The sequence below is a fragment of the Salvelinus sp. IW2-2015 genome, linkage group LG23 (genome assembly GCF_002910315.2).
Source record: "Salvelinus sp. IW2-2015 linkage group LG23, ASM291031v2, whole genome shotgun sequence".
Classification (NCBI taxonomy): Eukaryota; Metazoa; Chordata; class Actinopteri; order Salmoniformes; family Salmonidae; genus Salvelinus; species Salvelinus sp. IW2-2015.
The window spans coordinates 24,813,931-24,841,600 of record NC_036863.1 but is presented as its reverse complement, the minus strand read 5'-3'; the positions used below and the strand labels follow the sequence as shown (position 1 = coordinate 24,841,600).

The 27,670-nt window shown below is 41.6% G+C and overlaps 1 protein-coding gene and 1 non-coding gene across 6 annotated transcripts; one reads left to right on the top strand and one right to left on the bottom strand.

Annotated features, from left to right (window-relative positions):
* On the bottom strand, positions 1–19,688 carry LOC111950522 (diacylglycerol O-acyltransferase 2). Of its 5 annotated transcripts, none has more exons than XM_023968146.2 (8): positions 19,561–19,688; positions 17,971–18,102; positions 12,750–12,857; positions 12,400–12,470; positions 3,921–4,125; positions 3,368–3,542; positions 1,546–1,748; positions 1–590 (listed from the first exon to the last, which is right to left on the bottom strand). In XM_023968146.2, exons 1-8 carry the CDS (start codon positions 19,598–19,600, stop codon positions 436–438), a joined length of 1,089 nt encoding a protein of 362 aa, XP_023823914.1. In that variant the 5' UTR covers positions 19,601–19,688; the 3' UTR covers positions 1–435. The 5 variants fall into 5 exon arrangements, with proteins under 5 accessions (XP_023823914.1, XP_023823915.1, XP_023823913.1 ...); XM_023968147.2 differs by lacking the exon at positions 19,561–19,688 and adding an exon at positions 18,523–18,574; XM_023968145.2 differs by lacking the exon at positions 19,561–19,688 and adding an exon at positions 18,338–18,500.
* Positions 19,689–24,946: 5,258 nt separating this feature from the next.
* On the top strand, positions 24,947–25,000 carry LOC111951211 (U7 small nuclear RNA). The gene has a single exon (XR_002875573.1). It is a non-coding gene; the product is annotated as a U7 small nuclear RNA (small nuclear RNA).
* Positions 25,001–27,670: the final 2,670 nt, after the last annotated feature.

Genomic DNA, 27,670 nt, shown 5'->3' with positions numbered 1-27,670 from the left:
ATTCTAAGTGAAAATTACATGGATGCATGGAGGAAACAAAGATGGTGCTTGTGTGTGTCTTGTGTAACCTTCTAGTGCCACCTAGTGGGAGTTCCACTGCACATTAAAGCAAGGGAGCATACCTTAACTATACTCCCTCATCTTTTCTGTCATGGAACAGACAGAAAAAATATTTTTTACAATAAAATATTAAATAAATGGAAGTTAGTCAACTTTGCCATTGACAGTGACTAGGTCAGAGAGAATAGTAAGGTGACCTAAGACCTGCCATTTTCATCCTGAGTGGAGGACCGACGTGAGTGTTGCTGAGAGCGCGGTGGGTTTATATACACACAGCTTAATGTATATCGATTGAATTCCAGAGACAATCAATCAGAGCCAGGCACGTGAATGAGGGGCAGGGCTGAACAGACAGCTGCCACAGCTGACCCTTTCTCAATGGATGTGCAGGATGTCACTCTCCTTCAGGCCGAAGCGGGTCTTATACTTGTCAAAGAGGCTCGTGAGGGAATTGATGTACATGGCATGGTACAGATCCACCATATCCCGAGGAGGCTGCTCAATCTTTGGCACTGTGATCGGTTCACCCACTAAGAGAAATAAACATGTAAAAATCTATATCCCCAAAATCAACTTTAAAAAACATTTAACATATTGGAAATACGTAGTTTGATGAGCTGTAGTGTTAAACATTAATACGGCCTTGATGCAGGGAAGAGTAAATATTGACTGGGTGGATGGTTCTGTTAACACAGAGGAACTAGAGTAGCTCAACTGCTTGAAATTATAATTACAGACCATCCTAAGACTGAATCCCTAACAGAAACTAAGTCAACAAGCACTAAATACCTGTAAGAGATGGGATTGAAAAGGGAGGGTAAACAACTGGAAACCTAAGTTTACCAGTAAACTACCAGAATTTTGGTATCTTTCAAGGATTTTATGTTAATCTATTACAAGACATCTAGAGGCTCTTTTGGGTACTTCCGATTATCACAGGCTTCTGTAATCATCTCTGGCCTTCCGTGAGGACTAATTACATGTCAAATATATGAAATAATGAAGTAAGATGATAGAAAAATAGAATGACAAAGCTGTAAAACATTATCCTAAATATAAACCATCAACTAAGAGAACACCATTGTTTTTCATATGAGGATAATATCATGAAATATCCTATATATCTCTTTTACACACTTTTTTACTATGTCAACATGCATTTGTTAATGTTTCGGTGTCAAACTGGTGTCAGTTGTGAATATAGTCAATAGTTGGAAGAGGTTTTGAATTAATTGAAAATAATGTTGATTAAATGCTTTTTTCATGAATGTGGCTATTGAACCATATGGTCTATCTACTAGAAACTCATGGACAATATGGAGACAGATGTAATATATTAATACTATAATATGAATACATTTTTCAAAAGTTATTCAAGTATAAATTACCAAAATTACGATAGATTCCGGTAAATGTGTTAAATTACCGGTGGCTTTGCAACCCTAGTGAGACAGTCAGTAGGGTCTTGGAGAGGGTTTTACTTACCGATGGTGGTGATGGGTTTGTTGTAAGGCACCATTCCCCAGGAGTCAGAGGAGAAGAAGCCACAGCCATGGAACAGACAGGGAGCAAAACCAATAATCTTCTGCAGTCGCTTTTGAGCCAGCCGCCACCAGGTTCTCTCCTCGAAGATCACCTGTTTGTACACATCGTTCTCCCCAAAGGAGTAGACTGGTACCAGGTCAGACCTGACAGAGAGAGGGGGTTTACAATAGTCTCCTGAAGTTACTCATAGGGCATAACAGATATCAGATCACTGAATGATGGGCTACTAAACCATGTGGTTTATGCCAGCTCACCTACACCAGTTTACCCAGACTTTGTTTTCAGTAGCTCAGTTGGTAAAGCATGGCGCTTGCAACACCAGGATAGTGGGTTCGATTCATGACTAAGTTGCTTGGGATAAAGCGTCTGATAAATGGCATACAATACACTGAACAAAAATATAAATGCAACATTTTAAAAGATTTTACTGAATTCAGTTCATATAAGGAAATCAGTCAATGGAAATCAATTCATTAGACCCTAATCTATGGATTTCACATGACTGGGAATAAAGATATGCATCTGTTGGTCACAGATACCTAAAAATCCCAAAAAACAGTCAGTATCTGGTGTGACCTCACCATTTATTTGCCTCATGCAGTGTGGCACATCTCCCTTGCATAGAGGAGGGTGAATGGCACGACAATGGGCCTCAAGATCTCGTCACGGTATCTCTGTGCATTCATATTACCATAGATAAAATGCAATTGGATTCATTGTCCATAGCTTATGCCTGCCCATACCATAACCCTAACGCCATGGTGCACTCGGTTCACAACGTTGACATCAACAATCTGCTCGCCCATACGATGCCATACAGGTGGTCTGCGGTTGTGGGGCAGTTGAATGTACTGCCATATTCTCTAAAATTATGTTATTGGTGGTTTATGGGGAGGAAATGAACATTCAATTCTCTGGCAACAGCTCTGTTGGACATTCCTGCAGTCAGTATGCCAATTGCACACGCCCTCAACTTGAGACATCTGTGGTATCGTGTTGTCTGATAAAACGTAACTTTAAAAAATAAAAAATAATTTAACTAGGCAAGTCAGTTAAGAACATATTATTATTTTACAATGACGGCCTACCCCGGCCAAACTCTCCTCTAACCCGGACGACGCTGGGTCAATTGTGCCCGCCCTATGGGAGTGGATTTTTATTGTCCCCAGCACAAGGTGCACCTGTGTATTGATCATGCTGTTTAATCAGCTTATTGATATGCCACACTTGTCAGGTGGATGGATTATCTTGGCAGAGGATAAATGCTCACTAACAGGGATGTAAACAAATTTGTCCAACAAATTTGTGAGAAATAAGTTCATTGTGTGTATGGAACATTTCTGGGATCTTTTATTTCAGCTCATGAAACATGGGACCAAAGTTTTACATGCGTTTATATATTTTTGTTCAGTGTATATTATATGTTCTGAGTCACAAGCTGATGGAGCCTGTCCTTTGCCCTTGACCCAGTGTCTGTGTACAGTACTGCATGTCAGGAGGAGCTCTGAGCACTTGAGGACCAATTACCACACATGAAAGTATGTTTTATGTGCCAATCAAACCTATTGTTGAGCCAACTCTCTCTATTCCATCAAATTGGTCATAACGACACCAGTGTCTGTGCTGGCCCAGTAAGGTCTCACATCAAAACATGTAGTCTGATCAGTTGATGCGTGTAACTGAGAGGTGTGTGTGTGTGACCGGAAGGTGCGCCTGTCAGCATGGTGTATGTGTGGCCGGGAAGTTTGTGCTCTAAACTCACCCTTGCTGGAGGGCCAACCTCACAAAGCCCTTGCGGTTATTCAGGGTGACAGAATTCTTTCCTGGAGCACTGTTCAAAGATTCAGCTGCTCCCCCGACAACAATGACCACTGCATTGCCAGTTCCATTCTGAGAGAGGAGGTAGTCAATGGAGTTACGGTTCACTGGGCAGATACCTGACACATGGAAGAGGATGGGGTTAGGCTCAGTTATCACACATGGGGCCCAAAGACCAAACAAGTCAGTGTGTTTGCAGTGGAGAACACATTTGAAGAGAAATCAATACTGTTTGAGCACAAAAACATTCTTAGTGGATGTTGAGCAAAAGAAACCTTTGAAATGAAGATAAATAAGCTAACAGCGCAGGTTGACTGAAGCAGCTCTTTACAATAGTGACATCAGCAAATACAGTTTGGCAGGCACAGGGGCTGTTTAGTCTACATTGGGCAATAGGACAAAGCTCAGAGTTCTACCAGATTAGAGTCGGTAGATACAGGGCTGGTATCAGCAGTTTACTGAGTACAGAGGGACAAAACTCAAAGAAACAATCTCACCTCCAGACATGAGATAGTCTCTAAAGACTGGCATCCGGAAGTTTCCAGCCAGGGTGGCCAGGGAAGGCTTGATGCCCGGGAACTTCTTAGAGAAGCCGGTGGCCTCTGTTCCGAAGTTACAGAAGGCTCCAAAAGAGAAGATCCCATGGGGGTGGTAGCCAAAGATGTAGTTTCGGCTTGGCAGCAGGTTGTGTGTCTTGATGAGCTGGTTAACAGGATGACAAAGAGACATGGTGGTTACTAACACACTAAGCTAAATATAACTACAGTATAACTACTAATATAACTAATTGCTGTTAAGCAATTTAACAGGTCAGAGAATCTGCATTAAGCCAATTCAGTTGTGCAGTTATGATAACATTAAGTTATTTTTATTACTTGTCTCAAGAAGTTAAAGGCCATTTACCTGTGCATTGTACTATATGGCTTAGCATATTTCCTTGAAATTGGGACAGCTTATCAGTTTAGCCCTGATATGACATATTTGCGCTCAAGTAATAAAATAATTACAGGCAACAAACAGTGTTCTGTGTCTGGGATGTTAATCTGCACGTTTCCCCTATTGTGAACAGCAGTCCCATTACAGAGCTTCAATATTCTTAAAAGTTGTTTCGAGTATGAGAAGGAGAGCGTAGGCTCCATAACGGTGGGAGACGAATTGTGTCTTCAGTGAAGCGGGTGCCCCAATGCCACGCTTATGGAAGAAATTGAAAGGGCACAGAGGATATACACACAGATCCAAAGAGATGTGTACACAGGACTCTAATCAAACAAGGCCCATTGCATAACCACATTATCTAACACCATCTGTAAGGTTTCCACAGTGATAGCATGGTAGATGTAAAGAGATTACCATTTGGTGATATGAAAACAGGTGGCGTTTACAACATGCGTACAGTAAGTAGAAGAAATGGAAGAAAGGAGACCTTGCTGACCCTCAAGATGTAATAGTCACTGTCCCTGAATGTACTGACACACTCACACTGCTCCCAGCCAGGCATGTCTACCAACTGTTCAACTCCATTGCTGCACAAGCTAGACAAGGGAAGCAACCCTTCATCTGAAACAGGATGCTGCCAGGTGAATTACGTAATGCGTATAGATCTCTGCGAATACCTGGCATACAGCACATCCTTGGGTCAGAAAACCACAACCTTAACTCCACAACCAGCAATAAACAATCTTTGGTACCAACTCAAGGAATTACTGTACTGTAAATCAAATCAAAGTTTATGGTTGAGTTATTGCAGGTGCAACAAAATGCTTGTGTTTCTAGAGTGTGCAAAGCTGTCAAGGCAAAGGGTGGCTACTTTGAAGAATCTAAAATATATTTTTATTTGTTTAAAACGTGTTTGGTTACTACATGATTCCATGTGTTCCTTCATAGTTTTGATGTCTTCATTATTATTCTACAATGTAGAAAATAGTAAAATAAAGAAAAACCCTTGAATGAGTAGGTGTCCAAACTTTTGACTGGTACATGAGCCATGACTAGAATACAGTATATACACATGAAGAGAGTATACATTAGTGACAAGTATTCAATGACTATATACATAGGGCAGCAGTCTCTAAAGTGCAAAGTAGAGTACCGGGTGGTAGCCGGCTCGAATAGTGATTAAGGTTCAGGGCAGGGTACTGGGCGTAGGCCGACTAGTGGTGACTGTTTAACAGTCTAATGGCCTGCAGATAGAAGCTGTTGCTCAGTCTCTTGGTCTCAGCTTTGATGCCAGCAGCATACCACCCTGCATACCACTGTTGGCTTGCTTCTGAAGCTAAGCAGGGTCGGTCCTGGTCAGTCCCTGGATGGGAGACCAGATGCTGCTGGAAGTGGTGTTGGAGGGCCAGTAGGAGGCACTCTTTCCTCTGGTCTAAAAAATATCCCAATGCCCCAGGGCAGTGATTGGGGACACTGCCCTGTGTAGGGTGCCGTCTTTCGGATGGGACGTTAAACGGGTGTCCTGACTCTCTGAGGTCATTAAAGATCCCATGGCACTTATCGTAAGAGTAGGGGTGTTAACCCCGGTGTCCTGCTAAATTCCCAATCTGGCCTCAACACATCATGGGTCACCTAATAATCCCCAGTTTTAATTGGCTCATTCATTCCCCTCCTCTCCCTGTAACTATTTCCCAGGTCGTTGCTGCAAATGAGAACGTGTTCTCAGTCAACTTACCTGGGTAAAATAACGGTAAAAAAAAAAAATAATAACTACTGTTTTCTCCCTGTAGATGGTGGGGGGTGAACAGGCTGTGGGGGCCCGTCGATGTGGATAGGGGCGTGCTCATAATGGCGTGCTCTCTCTGCTGTCTCCTGTAGTCCACAATCAGCTTTGTTGAGGAAGAAGTTATTTTCCTGGCACCACTCCGACAGGGCTCTCACCTCCTCCCTGTAGGCTGTCTCATCATTGTTGGTAATCAGGCCTACCACTGTTGTGTCATCAGCAAACTTGATGATTGAGTTGGAGACGTGTGGCCACGCAGTCATGGGTGAACAGGGATTACAGGAGGGGGCTGAACACACGTTCCCAAGCAAGAAGTTGTTACGTTCCCAAGCAAGAAAAACGTCACTCAAACGAAACAGGGAACTAACAAAGAGTCACTGACAACAACCAAAACAGGTGGGGTTTTAGGAGGGGTTCTAAAAAGGCACTCATGGGGGTGTCCACTGAAAGTTGCATAGCAACAACAACTGGGACCTAAGACACCCATCATGATCATCCACTAAATGCACCCACTAAGAGGCAAACAAAATAAAAACCCATACCAAACTGGAAGACAGGAAGTAAACCATAAAGGTGGAGCAAAATGAAAACAGGGAAATCAGACAAAATAATGTTTTTCTAGAAATCAAATCGGGAGCACCAACTAAAGGCGTTGACCCTCCACATCACTAAAGACAACTGGAGCCAGTCACTCTTAAAAAAATAGCACCTGGGCCAGCACAGCTGAAACACCTTCCTACTAACGAGATGGACAAGCCAGCATAGGTGTAACTCATTCTGACTAATGAGGTAACACCAATCGGTGCGCCCTACGTGCTAACAAGCTATACGTGCTCAAGTACAACCTCAAAACATAAATGGAAAAACCAAAGCCTTTAACTGAATTTAAAGAAACTGTCGGAGTTCAACATATGGATCACGAGCAGGGTCAAAGTTCAAGAGACAATACACACACTCTTGATTTCCCCTGGCTGTTAGTCATCATCAGGACTCAATTATTAATAGTTAAGATAACCTTTCACCTTGATTCTTAACAGGTAACTCTGGTTTTACTAAGAGCCTTTGACTATACTTTCTATTTATAAGTGAAAAGGGTTGTATGGTAAAAAATGATTGTCAGGTTAATGTTTCAAAAATGCTCAATTTTAAAAACAGTCATGCTCATTCACCATTAAATCAATCAGCTGAACGGATTGAACTGAGGGAGGATCATAGCGGATGTAATGTGAATGCCGTTGGTTCAATGATATTACTGAGAAACGTAAAGGCATAAAAACAACTCAGTTGATTCAATCCTTGGTCAGGAGGGCAGCGAGAGAAAACACAAGAGGAACTTGCCAAAAAATATGAATGGTAAAAATGCTCTGTCAGGATACCAAGAGACCAAGAGGTTAGCATAGGTTTAGCATGAGTTTACATATTATATTGGAAAGGGGGATACCTAGTCAGTTGTACAACTGAATACATTTAACTGAAATGTGTCTTCTGCATTTAACCCAACCTCTCTGAATCAGAGCTGGACTCTTTTTTTTACATTTTCGTCTAAAATGACATACCCAAATCTATCTGCCTGTAGCTCAGGACCTGAAGCAAGTATATGCATATTCTTGATACCATTTGAAAGGAAACACTTTGAAGTTTGTGGAAATGTTAAATTAATGTAGGAGAATATAACACATTAGATCTGGTAAAAGATAATATAAAGGAAAAAAACATGTGTTTTTTTTTTTGTAACATCTTTTAAATGTAAGAGAATGGCCATAATGTTTTATTACAGCCCAGGCACAATTTAGATTTGGCCACTAGATGGCAGCAGTGTATGTGCAAAGTTTTAGACTGATCTAATGAACCATTGCATTTCTGTTCAAAATGTTGTATCAAGACTGCCCAAATGTGCATAATTGTTTTATTAATACATTTCCAAGTTCATAACTGTGCACTCTACTCAAACAATAGAATGGTATTCTTTCACTGTAATAGCTACGGTAAACTGGACAATGCAGTTAGATTAACAAGAATTTAAGCTTTCTGCCAATATTATATATGTCTATGTCCTGGGAAATGTTCTTGTTACTTAAAACCTCATGCTAATCACATTAGCCTACGTTAGTTCAACCGTCCCCCAGGGGACCCACCAATCCTGTAGAGGTTTTAACCACATCTTTGGCGCCCGGGGAACAGTGGGTTAACTGCCTTGCTCAGGGGTAGAACGACAGATTTTTACCTTGTCAGCTCAGGGATTCGATCCAGCAACCTTTCGGTGACTGGCCCAACGCTCTTACCACTAGGCTACCTGCCGCCCCTATTTGGGATCTAAAAGAGACGATATGGAATATGTAATTATTGTCACCATTGTATCATGATTCTCATGAAATCAGTTTTAATAATGGCAATAGCAAATTGAGTTAGAAAACCATGGTGCTTCTGCAACAATCATCATTCTGCCTAGTTTATGGCACAGTGTCTTATTTTAAATACATTTTCCGTCAGAATTTTATACATTTTCACCCCAATTCGTATTACCGAAATGAATCCGGATTTCTCAGGTCATTGTATAAACATTTTATAGAAAAACCTAACTCATTTGAATAAAACAAAATGTTGATGTAGTTATACTAGTTGAAGTTTCCATTAAACTATAATATTTAATACCTAAAAACACTGTCTGTGGACATTTCTCATTACGTAACACTATTTCGAGTTTAATTATTTAAATGTTTTATTCACCCATGATACATAATCTAGAGGAGTAGTCCTTAGATGAGCACAAGTTCATTTAATGTATTCACTTATATGCCTTCAGAATGAGGATCTTATTCTCAAACATCCCCTTTAAGACACTTGACCTTCTCATTACCGAAATGACTAAAAAGGTAAAATTGGGAAAAACTAATTAAATCAGTGGCGGCTGGTGGGAGGAGCTATAGGAGGACGGGCTCATTGTAATGGCTGGAATGGAATCAAACATATGGAAACCAAGTTTGACTCCATTCCAATTACTCCATTCCAGCCATTACAATGAGCCCGTCCTCCTATAGCTCCTCCCACCAGCCTTGACTGCATTACATGTAAGACGTTACAATATTACTTTGCGTGGAAAGTAACGCGTTTATTACTTTTCATTACTTTCATAAAAAAATCTCAACTGTCGGAGGGAGCGAGTCGCGCACTCTCTACCAAAGATAGGCTACTAATATGTAATCTAACTAATTCAATAATTAATTCAATATTTCAACCGGATCGGAAAGACCTTGGTCACAAGCTCATCTTTTATTTCCTAATGTAAGGCTGATGTATTCATTGATGTATTTATGTCTGAATTTTGGAGCAGGCCTACATTTGCGCAAAAGACTATTCGAGAGTCCACCGGGGCCGTGCCCCTCCACGACACAAGACAACATTTATGTGAAATGTAGGGATGTACAAGAACTGTTGTTTGAATCCCTTAACGAGACAAGAAAATATCGACCTACATTTCTGTAATGTCAACCATCGAAATCAATATTTCCATTTCTCCTCCTTTGGCTTGAGAGCACATGTCCAAATTGATCATCCACAACACAGCAGCCATATGTGCCAGGGCACTGATCATGCAATTGAATGCTGTCTCTATACAATGCGTTATGATAATGTATACTCTATATGAATAGGCATACAAATTAGGATTCGACAAAGCTTTTTGATGCAAATATAACTTTTCTATTGTCTGAAATGATAGCATTATCACATTGGACAGGTTAGTACTGCTCGCTCGCTGGAGGAAGGCAGCCTGTAAAACAATAAAACTGTTGGTAATTTCGTCATACACATTTCTAATGTTTAAAATAAAAATTTAATATTAGGATATTATACCTATCCAAATCACACCATGTGGCGGAGAGTGATACAGCGCCCATCCCTGTTGTGGATGTTTGTGTATTTTAAGTATTGTAAAAAAATAAAAAAAGTTCTTTAAAAAATGTTAAATCACAATTTGGATGGGGAGCATAAATCGCATTTCTATAGCTGCATGCATGGATAATTTGGATCGGGGAAATTATTTTTTGAGGGTCTGATAGCTGTCAGAAGTTCCCTGGGAAAGTTAGACGAATTAAAAATATGAATAGAAAATCCCTTTAACCTATACAGTACGTGTCATCCTATGAAATGTACATTATGTTGCACAGCCTAATATAAGCTCAACCTCTGTACAGATGTCCTTTCTTTTCATTCAAAATATTTATCTCCAGCCGCTAGTGCTGATGGCACAGAAATGAATATCTAGAGGGCACACTTTCCACTAGATGGTGAAGCCCTCTATGGGCTTTACTATCACAGAAGCGATCAATGGCAAAGATCAGAGGTGTTCTCCGTAAACGTAAACGTGCTACCTCCAACACTGGTCCAAATACACTAATATTACCTGTAATTACCTTGGAGAAATTACTTTTTTTTTTTTTTAAATGTCACTTTATGCTTAAGTCCACTTTTGAAAATACATGCACGTAATTACAGTACTTTTGCTAAAATAAGGGGTAATTTAGTCAATTGCATTAAGATCAAGGATTTGTATTATGCAAATCATCTGGGAATAACAATTGACACAATTTGATGATGTGTTAGGTTACTAAATCTCAGTACAGTTTTTCAATTGCAAAACTCATTACAGAAAAATGCATTATCTTCCAAACCTGGTTATCATTACCGTAATGCACTAATATTTAGGAAGTATTAGGAAAAATACAATTTAGACTTGAATAATTTTGACTTAATCTGATCGTGTGCCTTTTGTTCTTAATACAAATATGTGTACATAAAAACATGTATATCCAAGTAATTATGACAAAAAAATTGATTCTGAAAAGGTTTTTTTATAATAAAATTGTAAATATATTTGTTTTCCGTGTTGTTTAACTCAAGCCTTTTCATCAGGTGAGCAATGTCAAAACATATTAGCAATGTATTTGTTTAGTACTTTTTTGGATTTCGAAAGCTGTTGTGGTAATGAGAATTTGTGTGTTGGTAGTTGTGGAAATTGTGGTAAAATGCATAATATCTCATCAATAAACATAACAATAATTATGAAATAGATAAATACAGATTCTAATCCAAGAGGAATTCTGGTGAAAAATGTTTATTTTGTACCCCTTTTTTTGTCAAGTGCCAGTTTCGTGAGAATCCCATTTTATTTCCACTTGAACAAACTAATAGTCAAATCACCTGCATTTCTCATTGCTTAACCTTAACTTCTTCCACTGTGATTTCTGTCAAGGCTGATGTCCTATAAAGCAGCGTATGCCCATCCTCTCTCTCCTCAGTGTGTGTCTCCCAACAATCTCCAAGTGCGGAGGAGCGAAATAATACAAATGAAAAACAAACTAATCAAAGAGCTTTCTCCTATCATGTGGGGCAAAGTCTATCCTTCCAACCAAAGTAAACTCCTTTAAAGCATTATCACAAGGGACAAGGAACAGCATGGAACCTCCAGCTGATACTGGATACAGTCACAGATAACACCATCTTCATGCCTGTGCTAATAGGATACTGTTACTGGGATAAACCATAATCAATAACAATATTGATGATCTTTAACTTTGTATCTGACCAGAAAAAGCTAATTGTATCATCTGTACAGGCAGTGCTGCTGAATACAACATATACAGTGGGGCAAAAAAGTATTTAGTCAGCCACCAATTGTGCAAGTTCTCCCACTTAAAAAGATGAGAGAGGCCTGTAATTTTCATCATAGGTACACTTCAACTATGACAGACAAAATGAGAAACAAAAATCCAGAAAATCACATTGTAGGATTTTTAATGAATTTATTTGCAAATTATGGTGGAAAATAAGTATTTGGTCAATAACAAAAGTTTCTCAATACTTTGTTATATACCCTTTGTTGGCAATGACAGAGGTCAAACGTTTTCTGTAAGTCTTCACAAGGTTTTCACACACTGTTGCTGGTATTTTGGACCATTCCTCCATGCAGATCTCCTCTAGAGCAGTGATGTTTTGGGGCTGTTGCTGGGCAACACAGACTTTCAACTCCCTCCAAAGATTTTCTATGGGGTTGAGATCTGGAGACTGGCTAGGCCACTCCAGGACCTTGAAATGCTTCTTACGAAGCCACTCCTTCGTTGCCCGGGTAGTATTCTATCACACATTTTCAGGTTGATAGCAATCTTAATTTTCTGGCTTCACACCCCAACACACATTGCACGCACACACGCAGACGCAGAGAGACCCTTTAAATGTTAAGCCTATTCCTTTCCACTCACCCTGATGGGGAAGTAGTCTCTGAAATAAGTCCACATGGTCCAGTTCCTCACCCAAGACGACCTCCTGCCACCTGATAAGGCAGAGGTAAATATCTCCAGTCAGACTATAACCCACATCCTGAATAATGTAACACACATACTGAATCATTTACATCAGCAGTACCTGGGTGACAATTACCCAATTTCCCAGCACAGCTCCCTATGGTCACAGACACAAAACACTGCGTCTGAAATGACACCCATTTCCCATTTAGGGCACTACATTTAATTACAATAGGGCAGCGATAGCCTTGAGGTTAAGCCAGTAACCAAAATGTTGCAAGTTCAAATCCCAGGGCTGCGGTACTTGCCTTGTTTGGGGGTGTTCCAGTCGAAGATGAGCCAGGCAGTGTACATGGCAGCGATCACCCAGAGGTCTGTGCAGAACATGTAGATTAAGAGCACAGTGCCAGCGGCACCTACGGGGTAGGAAATGATAGGGGAGAGAGCAGAGGAACAGGCATTCAGCACCTGTACTGTACCACACTTCATTAAAGGTCCAATGCAACTGTTTTTATCTCAATATCAAATCATTTCTGAGTAACATTTAAGTACCTTACTAGCTAGTTTTCCATCCAATTGGCAAAAGATAGTCGTGAATATTCTAAAATCTGCAAAAAGAAAATATGCGCATTTTCCTACCACCGGTGTTCCAAACTGACTTGTTGCAGATACAATTCAGTGGGTGATGACGTAGTGCACACAAAATTTACTTTTTCATGTACCAAATACAAATGTGATATTCAATGTGTTTCCATCGCATTTTCTACTCTATGGATAAGTTAGGTAGTTAATTAGGCCTAGAAAGGTCTTGGTACATGTTCTCTAGCCAACAGCTCACAGATAAAGTGCGGGAAGGCTCTGCGGGTAGGTTAGTCTACATGATGAGATTATTATGGATAAGTGCGAGAATATTTGTATTTGTCAAATGTCAGTCAAGCATCGACCATCATGTCACCAGAATAAGAATATTTATTGGAAAGGAGCATCAAGCTCATACCATGCACTTTCACCACCCTGTGAAGTTCATCATAACTTATTTCATCTGTAGCCGGATATGGCTAGAAGGGATGCAGCTTTTGTCAAATTAACATCAGATTTTATTTTTGTAGCAGGTTAGGATAACTTACGCACCTGGTTAGGATAATTAACGTAGCAGGTTAGAAGAATTTGGTTAAGGTTAGGAAAAGGGCTACGATTGGCTAAAATGCACAAAACAAATCTAGTTTCAACGTTAATTTGACAAAAGCTGGAATACTTCTAGCTTTGACCTCTGTAGCCTAATAAACTAAATGGTTTCCCGAGTCATGGTGGGAGGAGCCCACACCATGTCATCATGTGACTCCAAGATTACTTCGATATGATGGTTATTCCAAATAAAATAAAATTTGATTTGTCACATGCGCTGAATACAACAGTTGTAGACCTTACAGTGAAATGCTTACTTACAAGCCCTTAACCAACAATGCACTTTTAAGAAAAATAAGTATTAAGTCAAAAATAGAAAAGTAAATAATTAAAGAGCAGCAGTAAAATAACATTAGCGAGGCTATATACAGGGGGTACTGGTACAGTTTCAATGTGGAGGGGCACCGGTTAGTCGAGGTAATTGAGTTAATGTGTACATGTAGGTAGAGTTATTACGATGCATAGATAATAAACAGAGTAGCAACAGTGTAAAAAGGGGAGGGGGGGGGGTAATGCAAATAGTCTGGGTAGCCATTTGATTAGATGTTCAGGAGTCTTATGGCTTTGGGGGTAGAAGCTGTTAATAAGAAGCATTTTGGACCTAGACTTGGCGCTCTGGTACCGCTTGCCGTGCGGTAGCACAGAGAACAGTCTATGACTAGAGTGGCTGGAGTCTTTGACCATTTTTAGGGCCTTCCTCTGACACCACCTGGTATAGAGGTCCTGGATGGCAGGAAGCTTGGCCCCAGTGATGTACTGGGCCGTACGCACTACCTTCTGTAGTGTCTTGCGGTCGGAAGCCGAGCAGTTGCCATACCAGGCAGTGATGCAACCAGTCAGGATGCTCTTGATGGTCCAGCTGTAGAACCTTTTGAGAATCTGAGGACCCATGCCAAATCTTTTCAGTCTCCTGAGGGGGAATAGGCTTGGTCGTGCCCTCTTCACGACTGTCTTAGTGTGTTTGGACCATGATAGTTTGTTGGTGATGTGGACACCAAGGAACTTGAAGCTCTCAACCTGTTCCACTGCAGCCCCGTCGATGAGAATGGGGGCGTGCTCGTTCCTCCTTTTCCTGTAGTCCACAATCATCTTGGGGCGGCAGGTAGCCTAGTGGTTAGAACGTTGGGCAAGTAACCAAAAGGTTGCTGGATCGAATCCCTGGGTTGACAAGGTAAAAATCTGTCGTTCTGCCTCTTCCCTGGTCGGCCGTCATTGTAAATAAAAATGTGTCCTTAACTGACTTGCCTAGTTGAACAAATAAAAAAAAACTCCTTTGTCTTGATCACGTTGAGGGAAAGGTTGTTATCCAGGGCACCACACAGGCAGGTCTCTGAACTCCTCCCTATAGGCTGTCTCATCGTTGTCGGTGATCAGGCATACCACTTTATTATATCAATATTTGCGCATAAAGGTGTTTCCATCATTATTTCTTGCAGAATTAATTTTACTGACACAAAAAGATCCCACCTTGTCTAGCATATTTTGTTTTGTCAACATTTGGAAAGTTTACTGACAAAGTTGCGGTTTCCACGAGGCCCGACATTACATTTAAGTGCCTTCAGAAAGTATTCATACCCCTTAACTTTTTCCACATTTTGTTGTGTTACAGCCTGAATTTGAAATGGATTACATTTAGATTTTTTGTCAGTGGCTTACACACAATACCCCATATTGTCAAAGTGGAATTATGTTTTTAGAAATTAATTACAAATGAAATGCTGAAATGTCTTCAGTCATGGCAGTTATGACAAGCCTAAATAAATTCAGAAGTAAAAATATGCTTAACAAGTCACATAATAAGTTGCATGGTCACACTCTGTGTGCAATTATAGTGTTTACAATTATTTTTTTAGGACTACCTCATCTCTTTACCCCACACATACAATTATCTGTAAGGTCCCTCAGTCGAGCAATGAATTTCAAACACAGATTCAAAAACAAAGACCAGGGAGGTTTTCCAATGTCTCGCAAAGAAGGGAGGTAGATTGGTAGATTGGTAGAAATAAAAAAGCAGACATTGAATATCCCTTTGAGCAAGTTATTAATTACACTTTAGATGGTGTATCAATACACAGTCACTACAAAGATACAGGCGTCCTTCCTAACTCAGTTGCCGGAGAGGAAGGAAACCGCTCAGGGATTTCACCATGAGGCCAATGGTGACTTTAAAACAGTGACAGACTTTAATGGCTGTGATAGGAGAAAACTGAGGATGGATTAACAATATTTTAGTTACTCCACAATACTAACCTAATTGACAGAGTGGAAAGAAGGAAGCCTGTATAGAATAAAAATATTCCAAAACATGCATCCTGTTTGCAACAAGGTAATACTGCAAAAAATGTGGCAAAGCAATTACCTTTTTGTCCTGAACACAAAGTGTTATTTGGGGCAAATCCATTGCAACACATTACTGAGTACCACTCTCCATATTTTCAATCATAGTGGTGGCTGCATCATGTTATGGATATGCTTGTAATCGTTAAGGACTGGGGAGTTTTTCAAGACAAAACATAAATGGAATGGAGCTAAGCACAGGCAAAATCCTAGAGTAAAACCTGGTTCAGTCTGCTTTCCACCAGACACTGGAAGATGAATTCACCTTTCAGCAGTACAATAACCTAAAACACAAGGCCAAATCTACACGAGTTGCTTACCAAGAAGACATTGAAGGTTCCTGAGAGACCGAGTTAGTTAACTTAAATCTACTTGAAAATCCATGGCAAGAATCTTATTTGACAGAGCTTGAAGAATTTTGAAAAAAATAATAGACAAATGTTGCACAATCAAGGTGTGAAAAGCTCTTAAGTCGTGTTCACATTGGCAGTTTGAAGTGACTCAAATCCTATTTATTTGCATAATTTATATTTATTTGTTATTATTCCTGTATTCTGAACAGCCAAAAAGCACATGGAATCGGATATTTCAAGCTACATTTCAAACCACCTTRGTAGGTGGTTTGAAGTCAGATACAAATCTGATTCTTGACCATGTGACTTGTCTGAACGCTCAAATCTGATTTATTTGCCCTCAAGTGGTTTTTAGACTGTTATTTGGCATATCTTGTTGCTTGCTAATTACCGTTGACAGTTTGACAAGAACATGTGGTAGCTAACTAGCTTGTTAATTGTTTACAAACAAATTAGTGAACGTGCTAGAAAGCTAGACAGCTACCTAGCTAGGACTCGTTTTGAAAGTTGGATTTTATCCTTTGAGGCTTTAAAAGTGTTCTTACCCTATGATTTTGAACAATCAAAGCAACTGGGAAACATCCATGGCAGGCTTGCTACATAACTTCTGAGTGATAGGAAGCATGAGCACAACCACCAATCTGTAACGCTCGTCTTCTTCCTAGTAGTAGGAAGGATCGGAGGACCAATGCGCAGCATGGTAAGTGTCCATATTTTAATAAAGAAAATAGAACACTGAAACAAAAACAACAAAGTGAACGAACGAAAACGTAACAGTCCCGTATAGTAAACACAGGAACAATCACCCACAACCCACGAAGACAAAACAGGCTACCTAAATATGGCTCCCAATCAGAGACAACGACTAACACCTGCCTCTGATTGAGAACCATATCAGGCCAACCACATAGAAACAGACAAACTAGACATACAACATAGAATGCCCACTCATATCACACCCTGACCAAACAAAACATAGAAACATACAACGCTAACTATGGTCAGGGCGTGACACTATCAGCCTGCACCCCTGCAAACACACCCGTCATTACTATGACAACTAGCATAGCTGTGTCAGCAAATGACTGCTGTCTGAACACACACAAATACATCTGATTTGGTCACATGTAACTTGCTGTTTGGACAGTTGGTAGTCCAAAACGGATTTGAAAAACAAAACTGATTTGAGCATTAAGGCCTGCAGTGTGAACAAGGCTTTAGAGACTCTCAGCTGTAATCGCTGCCAAAGGTGCTTCTACAAAGTATTGACTCAGGGGTATGAATACTTACTGTATGTAAATTAGATATTTCTGTATTACATTTTCAATGAATTTGCCAAAATTTCAAAAACATGTTTTCACTTTATCCTTATGGGGTATTGTGTGTAGATGGGTGAGCATTTTTATATTTAATACATTTTGAATTCAGGCTGTAACACAACAAACTGTGGAATAAATCAAAGGGCATGCCTACATTATGAAGGCACTGTATATGGCCCACCAGTGAAAAAGCTATTCTCAAATAACATTTCTAGTAGTAAAAAAGCGTGAGGAGGACACAGCTTACGGGCTTGATCTCCTTGTAAGGTCACAGGTCACTATATCCTTCAGCCACTACTAGTTAGAGCCACACAGAGAGACAATCGCACACTCACCCATGGCGAGGAAGCTGATGACCCACTGCAGAACTGAGATGACCTGAAGGTGTTTCTCCATCTTGGATCGGAGTGCAGGCCAAGGAGCGGAGGGTAGGTCCTGCAGGGCGGAGAGGATGCTGCAGCCGGTGCCTAAAGGAGATTGACAGGGTCATAAATGAGTCATACTGTACAGTACATAAGAACCACATCAATGGATTAAGTCACAGACAGTCTCGAGGGAGTCAGCAAGAAGACTAAAGAGATAAAATAATGAAACTGTCATCAACCTTTTCCCAGGCTTTCAGTCTGTCAACCACAGAAACACACATGAACAGGGGAAATTAGATTATAGACGTGAGACACTGAACAAAGGCTCATGCCTTACAAAGCTCTGTGTTGAAACAGACCACAAGCAATAAACACCACATGTCACGTCAAATTCCCCCCGCCACTGCAGTCGCTATAGAGATAGAGCAGAGACACAGTCCAGACAGCTACATGTAGAAGTGACCGTGACAGACCAGTCCACAGCATAAGAGAGAGCCACTGAGGGGACTGTGCTAAATCTACCCAAGCTCATGGTGCCTGATCAACAGATCCTCCCCATGCTACAGGACAACACAGCCACATAATCCCATTTGGAAGACTAAATAACACTGTCATGCTGTAAAACAAACATTGGCCATTCTGCACTCTGGCCCACACTCTCACATTAAGTCAATGATGCTTTCAGTCAGGGCTACTGGGTAGGATCAGCCTCAGAGGGTCAGGGACATGATGTGAACTAGTAGTACTACACAGTGAATAAATCACTGACCTCACATCTGCCCACTATCGGGCAGCAGAAGGGCACAACGTTGTGGAACGTTGCAAATAGAAATAGATTATGTTGAACATTCTTGCCTCTCTGGCATGTAGAATAAGGGATCTTGTCAGGTCTATTCATGATATTTCTATCTTCAACGTTCATGTTTTCCTACTGAACTGGCCCTGGTGTACTATTTTCACTTCTCTGACTTCACAGATCAGACCCGTAAACACACAAAAATATACAAGCAACATGTATGAAAACCATTGTGCCCAGATACACTCTTCATCACACACTCACACATACAGTACACACACTTATCTGTTGACTATCTGTGTATTTCAGAACAAATGGCTCACATGACAATGAAGTGTGGTAATTTCTAGACAAGAGCCTATCGTTACTTAATCCCTTAATCCCAAAAGGTTTCCCTACACACAGTGTATCAACAGAAAGCACATAGATGCAGCCTACATGACCATTTGATCACACAGAGTTGTCTAACAAACAAGGGGGTCAGTCACTATTTACAAAATGGAAGTTATGAAATACGAAATATGAAAACTATTGCTAACACGAAACTATAGCATCCACAACAAAGTTCTGATTATGTTTGGGCTGCCATAGTCCTCCGTCATTTCAGAACGTATTGCAAGCTGCTTCTACAAAACGGATTAAACGTCAACACAATAGGATTTGGAGTATCATGAAGGGGATGCATTTCTAAAAGACGCTCGGGGGATATGATGTTTGAAGTCTGCATGCAAACAGTGCATTTTCCATTAGGGCGCAACTCTTACCTTTTAGGACACCGGGGTAGGCAGCAAGTATTGTCTTCATAACTGTGGCTCCGGGAATTAACAGATTACAATACTTGGAAATATTTACTACAATAAAGTTGATCAACTCTACAGTTCCTCTATCATGACTGCATTAAATTGAATAACTGAGCGGCATTTAACCCGTATGGGAGGAGCCCGTTCAAAGTCAGTACGTGAGAGAGGGTGGGAGGTGTATTGGGTCCAAACCGATGCGCTCCTGTAGAAGAACCGAAGAGGATGCAAATTGCGCTAAATTATTTTTCTCACGTCAGCCTGCGGGGGTCTGAAAGCACTCTCAACCACTTATTTATCAAGTACTGCAGTGACGTGATGTCGGCGTCGATCAACGGTCGTGTTTTGACCATTTCTATCTTATCTGACAGCCTGCACTGCTATGCAATTCTTATGGATTTCTAACTTTTAACGCCATGAAGCTGAACAGGTCAAAGTCAAACATGCGTAACAGGTCACTATGGTATAGCCCAGGCATAGTTGTTTACTACAGCAGGGCTTTGGAAGGTTGGCCACGTGAGACTAGTTGCTTACCTGTAAAGGTAGAATAATTGACATGAGCAGAGGTGTCAAACAATTGGCCTGGGGAAACAAGAGGCCTGATGGCAACTGTTTCCAATCACTTGAAAATATTTGTTAGGCAAGTTATGATTCATACATATAGGCCTAATCTGCATAGCCGTGGGAAGTTGGAGTACTGCAGCAAACCCCTGAAAAATCAAAATCAAATATATATATATTTTTTTTTTAAAGTCACAAAAGTAGTGCACTGGGTCTTTACTAGAATTAGCTGACTGATATAGATGTCTGTAGCATGGGCAAAAACATTTTTTTCAGCATCTCTACTATAGCAAAAAAGGTAGTTGTATAATTAAGAACAGTATCTTGCAGCATACAATAGTTTTAATAGTAAGAGTTGTTGCCCTGTCCCTTTCTGTGTCAAGCAATTATTTTTATATTCCACAAGTAATATCAGATGAACTGCTATTTTGACAAATGCTGGTAAACACTCAAATATATTTCGTTAAAAACATTTCACAAAAGTTGTGCACTCGGCCTTTACTGGGTCCTGTATTTGTGGAGCAATAGAGGTCTTCAGCACGGGCACCCCCCAAAAAAATCCCCCATCGGCAAAAGAATCACAGCACCTCACCCCCAAAATACTTCCCGTGGCTATGCTAAGCAGCAATCGTATTGTGTGTCCTCCAGTAGGCCTAAAGAACAGAGAAGATGACATGAGATGATACATGTTGGTAAAAGACAACCTTTCACTGTTCCTACTGTATTGAAAAGGTAATGTCAACATATTCAGAAAAAAAATCAGGGATTCCATCAAGCTGTTGCTCAATTTGATTTAGCCCTTCCCTTATGTTCGAAAATGCTAGACATGTTATGGGTACATTTTTGTGAATCATAATTTGTAAAAACGAATCTTTAGCTTAACTTCAGATAAGTGTTGCTCAGCCTCTGAGCCTCAAAGGGAAATAATACATATATGTCTGTGTTCAGCATGGTGGCACCATTTGGGTGCAGGAAGCGGCTTGATTTTAAGGGAGAATCTCAATTGGAMTTGGTCGCCTCCTCTTCTCTGTCCTCTCCTCGCTAGTTTAAAAAGGTGAAAGGTAATCGAGCGTAGGCAAGGAAACGTGGAAACAAATGGCTTGTACGAAATTAGACTCTCCTTCTCGACTCTCATGTCATCAGGCAAATTACGTTTACAGGGGTGAAATCCCCAAATAAATGTGTAAAGTGATAAAAACTATTTTATTTTATAGATAAAAAGATAATAGCATGTCGTTTATAAATGTGTGCATGCTTTTCTCCATAGAAAAAACATCAGCTGATTCAAAGAGGGTGTGGTGGATTTTAAAACACTTCTGTGCTAGCCACCGAAAGGATACTCTCGAGCAATGTTCAGGCAAGCAGCTCCCAGGACTGCCACGCAGAATAAATATCAGCCCGCGCAGAGAAGCACGAGATTGAACTAAACTCAACTTTCTAGTTTTCCCCCTTAGTGAACACTAACAAAGTTTCCCTCTACTGTGGGAATTGTGATCGAATCAACACAATATTAGACACTTTCAATGCAACATACCGAAACAAAACAAACTATGCAAGAAATGTTCTTCTATGCAGAGCGCATTGGAGTAGGATTCTATTCCATTGACAGGCATGACTCAGGCCCGTACTCGACACAGACCGGTGCGCCATAACCAATCATAGCTGCGGTATCCCTATATGCAAATAGACCATTGCCATATATGGATTTGTGCCATTCACTTTGAACTGAACGGTGTTTACAGCATGAGTGGTCGCAAAGTAGATGCACTTGTTTTGAGATCAAAGTAAGAGCTGCTTGTAGCCACGTTTACACATTTGTTCATATTCTTGGTTAGTAATTTAGTTATTAGCCCAGTTATAGCTAATTTCTAGTCAGCAATAGGGCAGTGGTTGTTTCCTACAAAAGCACAAAAAGTGTGCATTTCTAGCCATCTTTGAAAAGCAAGTCAGAGAAAAAGCTTTTTTTTCTGTCTTAAAGGAGCAGTGTTGTATTTTGAGACAGGCTTGAATAAGCCAAGTAGCCAATAGGCAGAGGGTTGCATAATTTGTCTGATTCTCCGTAATAATGATATGGGAATAATAATGCTTTTAATTTTGTAAAGTGGTTTCTTGCATGAAGCAACACAACATTTTCAGTCACCTCCTTGTCTGAAAGACGAATGTCAATCCCTACATGTTTTTTTCAAACGTCTCATGAAATGTAGGCCTACATTGAACATCACACATTGGCTGCTACTGTAGGCTGAATAATAGAACAGCTATTTCCATTTTAAAATGTTATGGGATGCATTTTCTCCATTGTTTTTTATGGTAGGCCACTCTGATAGGCCTACATTATGATGAAATAGCCACAGTAGCCTACTTGGCCACAGTTATAATTGTAACTTAAAGCAAATACAGCCTCTGTGTTCAGAGTAAACTCGCACCAGTAGTTATAAAGAATTTTCACAACATTCAACTGTGCACTCAGCATACCTGAGATTTGCAAGTGCTGAAAATTATTAGAGGGAACATTGCTCGCAAGTATTCTCGGCAAGAGGCTACTGAGTAGTGGAGGACACTTCTCTTTTCGCCTACTAAAGAGTTGACACTCCCCTTTGACCAAGTGACCACTTATTGGTTTTCCGGGTCATGGAGGAGACGTGGATGGAGGAGTCGAGGAGAGGACAGACCTTGAGAATCTCCATAGGACACACCATTCAAGAGGTCATAAGAGGTCAAGGTCAAGTGGTGGGTCATACTGACTTCAGATCAGTGTTTCTCAGCTTCTGAGCATAGTTATACACCGAACAAAAATATAAACGCAACATGTAAAGTGTTGGTCCCATGTTTTATAAGCTGAAATAAAAGAACCCACACATTTTCCATACACACAAAAAGCATATTTCTCTCAAATTATGTGCACAAATTTGTTTGCATCTCTGTTAGGGAGCATTTCTCCTTTGCAAGATAATTCATCCACCTGACAGGTGTGGCATATCAAGAAGCTGATTAAACAGCATGATCATTCCACAGGTGCACCTTGTGCTGGGCACAATAAAGGGCCACTCTAAAATGTGTAGTTTTGCCACACAATGCAACAGTCAGAAACCGTTTCAGGGAAGCTCATCTGTGTGCTCGTCATCCTCACCAGGGTCTTGATCTGACTGCAGTTCGGCATCGTAACCGACTTCAGTGGGAAAATGCTCACCTTTGATGGTCACTGGCATGCTGGAGATGTGTGCTCTTCACGGATGAATCCCGGTTTCAATTGTACCGGGCAGATGGTAGAAAGAGTGTATGGCGTCGTGTGGACAAGCGGTTTGCTGATGTCAACGCGTGCCCCATGGTGGAGGTAGGGATTATGGTATGGGCAGGCATAAGCTACGGACAACGAACACAATTGCATTTTTCAATGGCAATTTAAATGCACAGAGATACCGTGACAAGATCCTGAGGCTCACTGTCGTGCCATTCATCCACCACCATGACCTCATGTTTCAGCATGATAATGCACAGCTCCATGTCCCACAGATCTGTACACAATTCCTGGAAGCTGAAAATGTCCCAGTTCTTCAATGGTCTGCGTACTCACCAGACATGTCACCCATTGAGCACGTTTAGGATGCTCTGAATCGACATGTACAACAGCATGTTCCAATTCCTGTCAATATCCAGCAACTTTGCACAGCCGTTGAAGAGTGGGACAACATTCCACAGGCCACAATCAACAGTCTGATCAACTCTATGCGAGGAAATGTGTCGCGCTGCATGAGGCAAATGATGGTCACACCAGATACGGACTGGTTTTCTGTTCTACATCCCTAACTTTTTTTTAAAGGTATCTGTGACCAACAGATGCATATCTGTATTCCCAGTCATGTGAAATCCATAGATTAGAGTCTAATTTATTCATTTCAATTGACTGATTTCCTTACATGAACTGTAACTCAGTACAATCTTTCAAATTATTGCATGTTGCGTTTATATTATTGCTCAGTGTACAGCCCTGTAATCGGCATGGTTGCATCATTCTTGTGCAGAAAGCAGCTTGGTTCTATGACACAGTTCAAGAGTTATCAAGGTCAAGGTCAAATTGTGGGTCAAATTGCCCCAGAACATCATGGATGTCACTTTTTTTGTTCCGGATTGTGTTAATTTATTTTCTGTTTTTTACATGTTTGAAACCCGTACCAATGAATGTAGATAAAGGTTCATGGTGATTTTTTTGTTTGTTAAATAGTATTTTATTGATTTCAAACAAAATTGTGTGTCAAATTGAACCACAACATAAAAGCCTTGGCATAGAGAATGTCCCCCCTGGCTTTTCGGTTGGTCAGTGTGCATATGGGCAACTGTTGACAGTATTGTGCAAGTGCCCTGCCTGTGGCATTTCTGGCCCAGATTCCAGCAGCAATGTCCTTCAACCACTACCCTGATGCCCAGCCTGGCAAACACACATAACACATAAAAAGAACACATAGAACAGGAACCACTCAATAACCTTTTGACGCAGCCCACAGTCAACACATACTAAGCAATCTAAGACGCTTCCTCTACATTACCCACATGATAAAAAATACTACAGTTTACTATAGAATACTACAGTACTTTTTATAAAATTCTGTAGTAAACTGTAGTAAATACTACATTAATGTCTGCAAAAACACTACAATCCTGAAAAACACTACACTTATTTATTACAATATTTAATTTGTGGCACCCATAAGTGAGAAACCTACATGCCAAGTATAGACCATATTGTATTGAATAGAAAAGAGCAGAAGCAGTCCTACTGACCTGTAGATTATGGAACAATTGCTCTTTTAGTATTTCTCCAGTAGGTTTCCTCAAGGAGAAAGCCTCCACTTCTATGTCAAAGATAATAAAACAAAAACACTACAGTAAATACTACAGTAAATACTACAGTATATTACAGTCCGCAAAAACACTTCAATAAATACTACAGGAGACTACAGACTTTACTGCAATCCACAAAACACTAAATTAATTACTATAGTATATACAACAGTTTTATTTTACTACAGTATTTATAGTATAGTTAACTGTAAATACTACAGTATACTACAGTAAATACTACAGTATTCACTGTGGGGGTTTTGTAGACTTAGTGAATACTACAGTAAAGTCCGCAAAAACACTACAGTGAATACTATAGTATTTATACCATGGTATTTCATGTGGGTAGGCCTACAGTATGTGAAATCTAAAATGCTGTTCTCAGATATTGCAAGTAAATGTAACGTTATCATGTCCATGATTCATGGAGGTCCAAAGAGCTGATCACACTATGACAACAGAGATATGGTGATGGCCACAGTCTAGACACACAGAAATCAAATAGGATCAGAATAAAAAACTTGCATCTGGCTAATATCTACTGTACTGTAATTGACCCTTGAGTTTCTATTAAAAGAGTAACATTTTTATTTTAGCATCAACTCCGGACGCACCAGCATAAAGTCTAGGGGAGGGTCTGGGTGGGCATCTGTCCACGGTGGTGGCTCAGGCTCTGGGCGTGGTCCCCACCCCACCATAGTCAATCCCCGCTTTTGTAGCCCCCTCCCAATGACCACCCTCCAAATAAACCCACCTAAATTAAGGGGCATCAGCGGGATAAGGGGCAGCACCGGGATAAGGGGCAGCACCGGGATAAGGGGCAGCACCGGACTGAGGGACGGCAGCTCCGGACTGAGGGACGGCAGCTCCGGACTGAGGGACTGCAGCTCCGGACTGGCTGACGGATCTGGCTGCTCAATGCTCGCTGACGGCTCTGGCTGCTCATGGCTCGCTGACGCTCTGGCTGCTCATGGCTCTGGCTGCTCATGGCTCGCTGACGGCTCTGGCTGCTCAATGGCTCGGCTCGACGGCTCTGGCTGCTCATGGCTCGCTGACGGCTCTGGCTGCTCTTGCGCTGGACGCGCTCTGGCTGGTCCTGGCTGGACGGCTCTGGCTGGTCCTGGCTGGACGCTCTGGCTGATCCTGTCTGGCGGAAGGCTCTGGCTGATCCTGTCTGGCGGAAGGCTCTGGCTGATCCTGTCTGCGGTAGGCTCTGGCTGATCCTGTCTGGCGGAAGGCTCTGGCTGATCCTGTCTGGCGGAAGGCTCTGGACTGATTCCTGTCTGGCGGAAGGCTCTCGCTGATCCTGTCTGGCAGAAGGCTCTGGTGGCTCCTGTCTGGCGGACGGCTCTGGCGGCTCCTGTCTGGCGGCGCTTGGCAGACGGACAGCTCAGATGGCGTTGGGCTAAGGACACGCACCATCAGGCTAGTGCGGGGAACAGCAACAGGACGCACAGGAGGCTTGGTGCGTGGTGTAGGCACTGGTGGTAATGGGCTGGAGACACGCACCACAGGACTAGTGCGTGGAGGAGGAACAGGGCTCTGGAGACGCACAGGAGGCTTGGTGCGTGGTGCCGGAACTGGTGGTACCGGGCTGAAGACACGCACCATAGGGCTAGTGCGTGGAGGAGGAACAGGGCTCTGGAGACGCACAGGAAGCCTGGTGCGTGGTGTAAGCACTGGTGGTACTGGGCTGGGGCGGGGAGGTGGCGCCGGAAATACCGGACCGTGCAGGCGTACTGGCTCCCTTGAGCACTGAGCCTGCCCAACCTTACCTGGTTGTATTCTCCCCGTAGCCCGACCAGTGCGGGGAGGAGGAATAACCCGCACTGGGCTATGTAGGCGAACCGGGGACACCATGCGTAAGGCTGGTGCCATGTATGCCGGCCCGAGGAGACGCACTGGAGACCAGACACGTTGAGCCGGCTTCATGGCACCTGGCTCAATGCCCAATCTAGCCCTGCCAGTGCGGGGAGGTGGAATAACCCGCACCGGGCTATGAACACGTACAGGAGACACCGTGCGCTTTACCGCTCGGGGAGTTGGCGCAGGTCTCCTACCTGACTTCGCCATACTCCCTTGTAGCCTCCCCCCAAGAAATTTGGGGGCTTGACTCACAGGCTTCCGTGCTAACCGCGTACCCTCATAACGCCGGTTCCTCTCTCCGGTTGCCTCTGCTCTTCTAATTGCCTCCTCCCATGGGAGGCGATCTCTACCAGCCAGGATCTCCTCCCATGTGTAGCAACCCTTTGTTGGTGGGTGATTCTGTAACGGTCGTCTTGCGGAGAGAGATTGGACCAAGGCGCAGCGGGTGATGAAGACATGAATGAATTTATTTAACAAGACGTAAACGAACACTAACACGAAAATATACTTGAAAAATTACAGAACAACAAAACGACGTAGACAGACCTGAACTTGAGCACTTACATAAACACGAAGAACGCACGAACAGGAACAGACTACACAAACGAAACAGTCCCGTGTGGTAACATATACAGACACGAGATACAATATCATATATCATATCATTCTTAGTATATCTTGTGTAAATTATTCCAGTGCACATACGTATAGATTGCATTTTCATTACTCTTACAGTGCTATTTGGTTAGTTAAATGGATACGTCCCGACGCTCTTGATTCCTTGTTTTTTTAATTACTTGTTTTACATTTT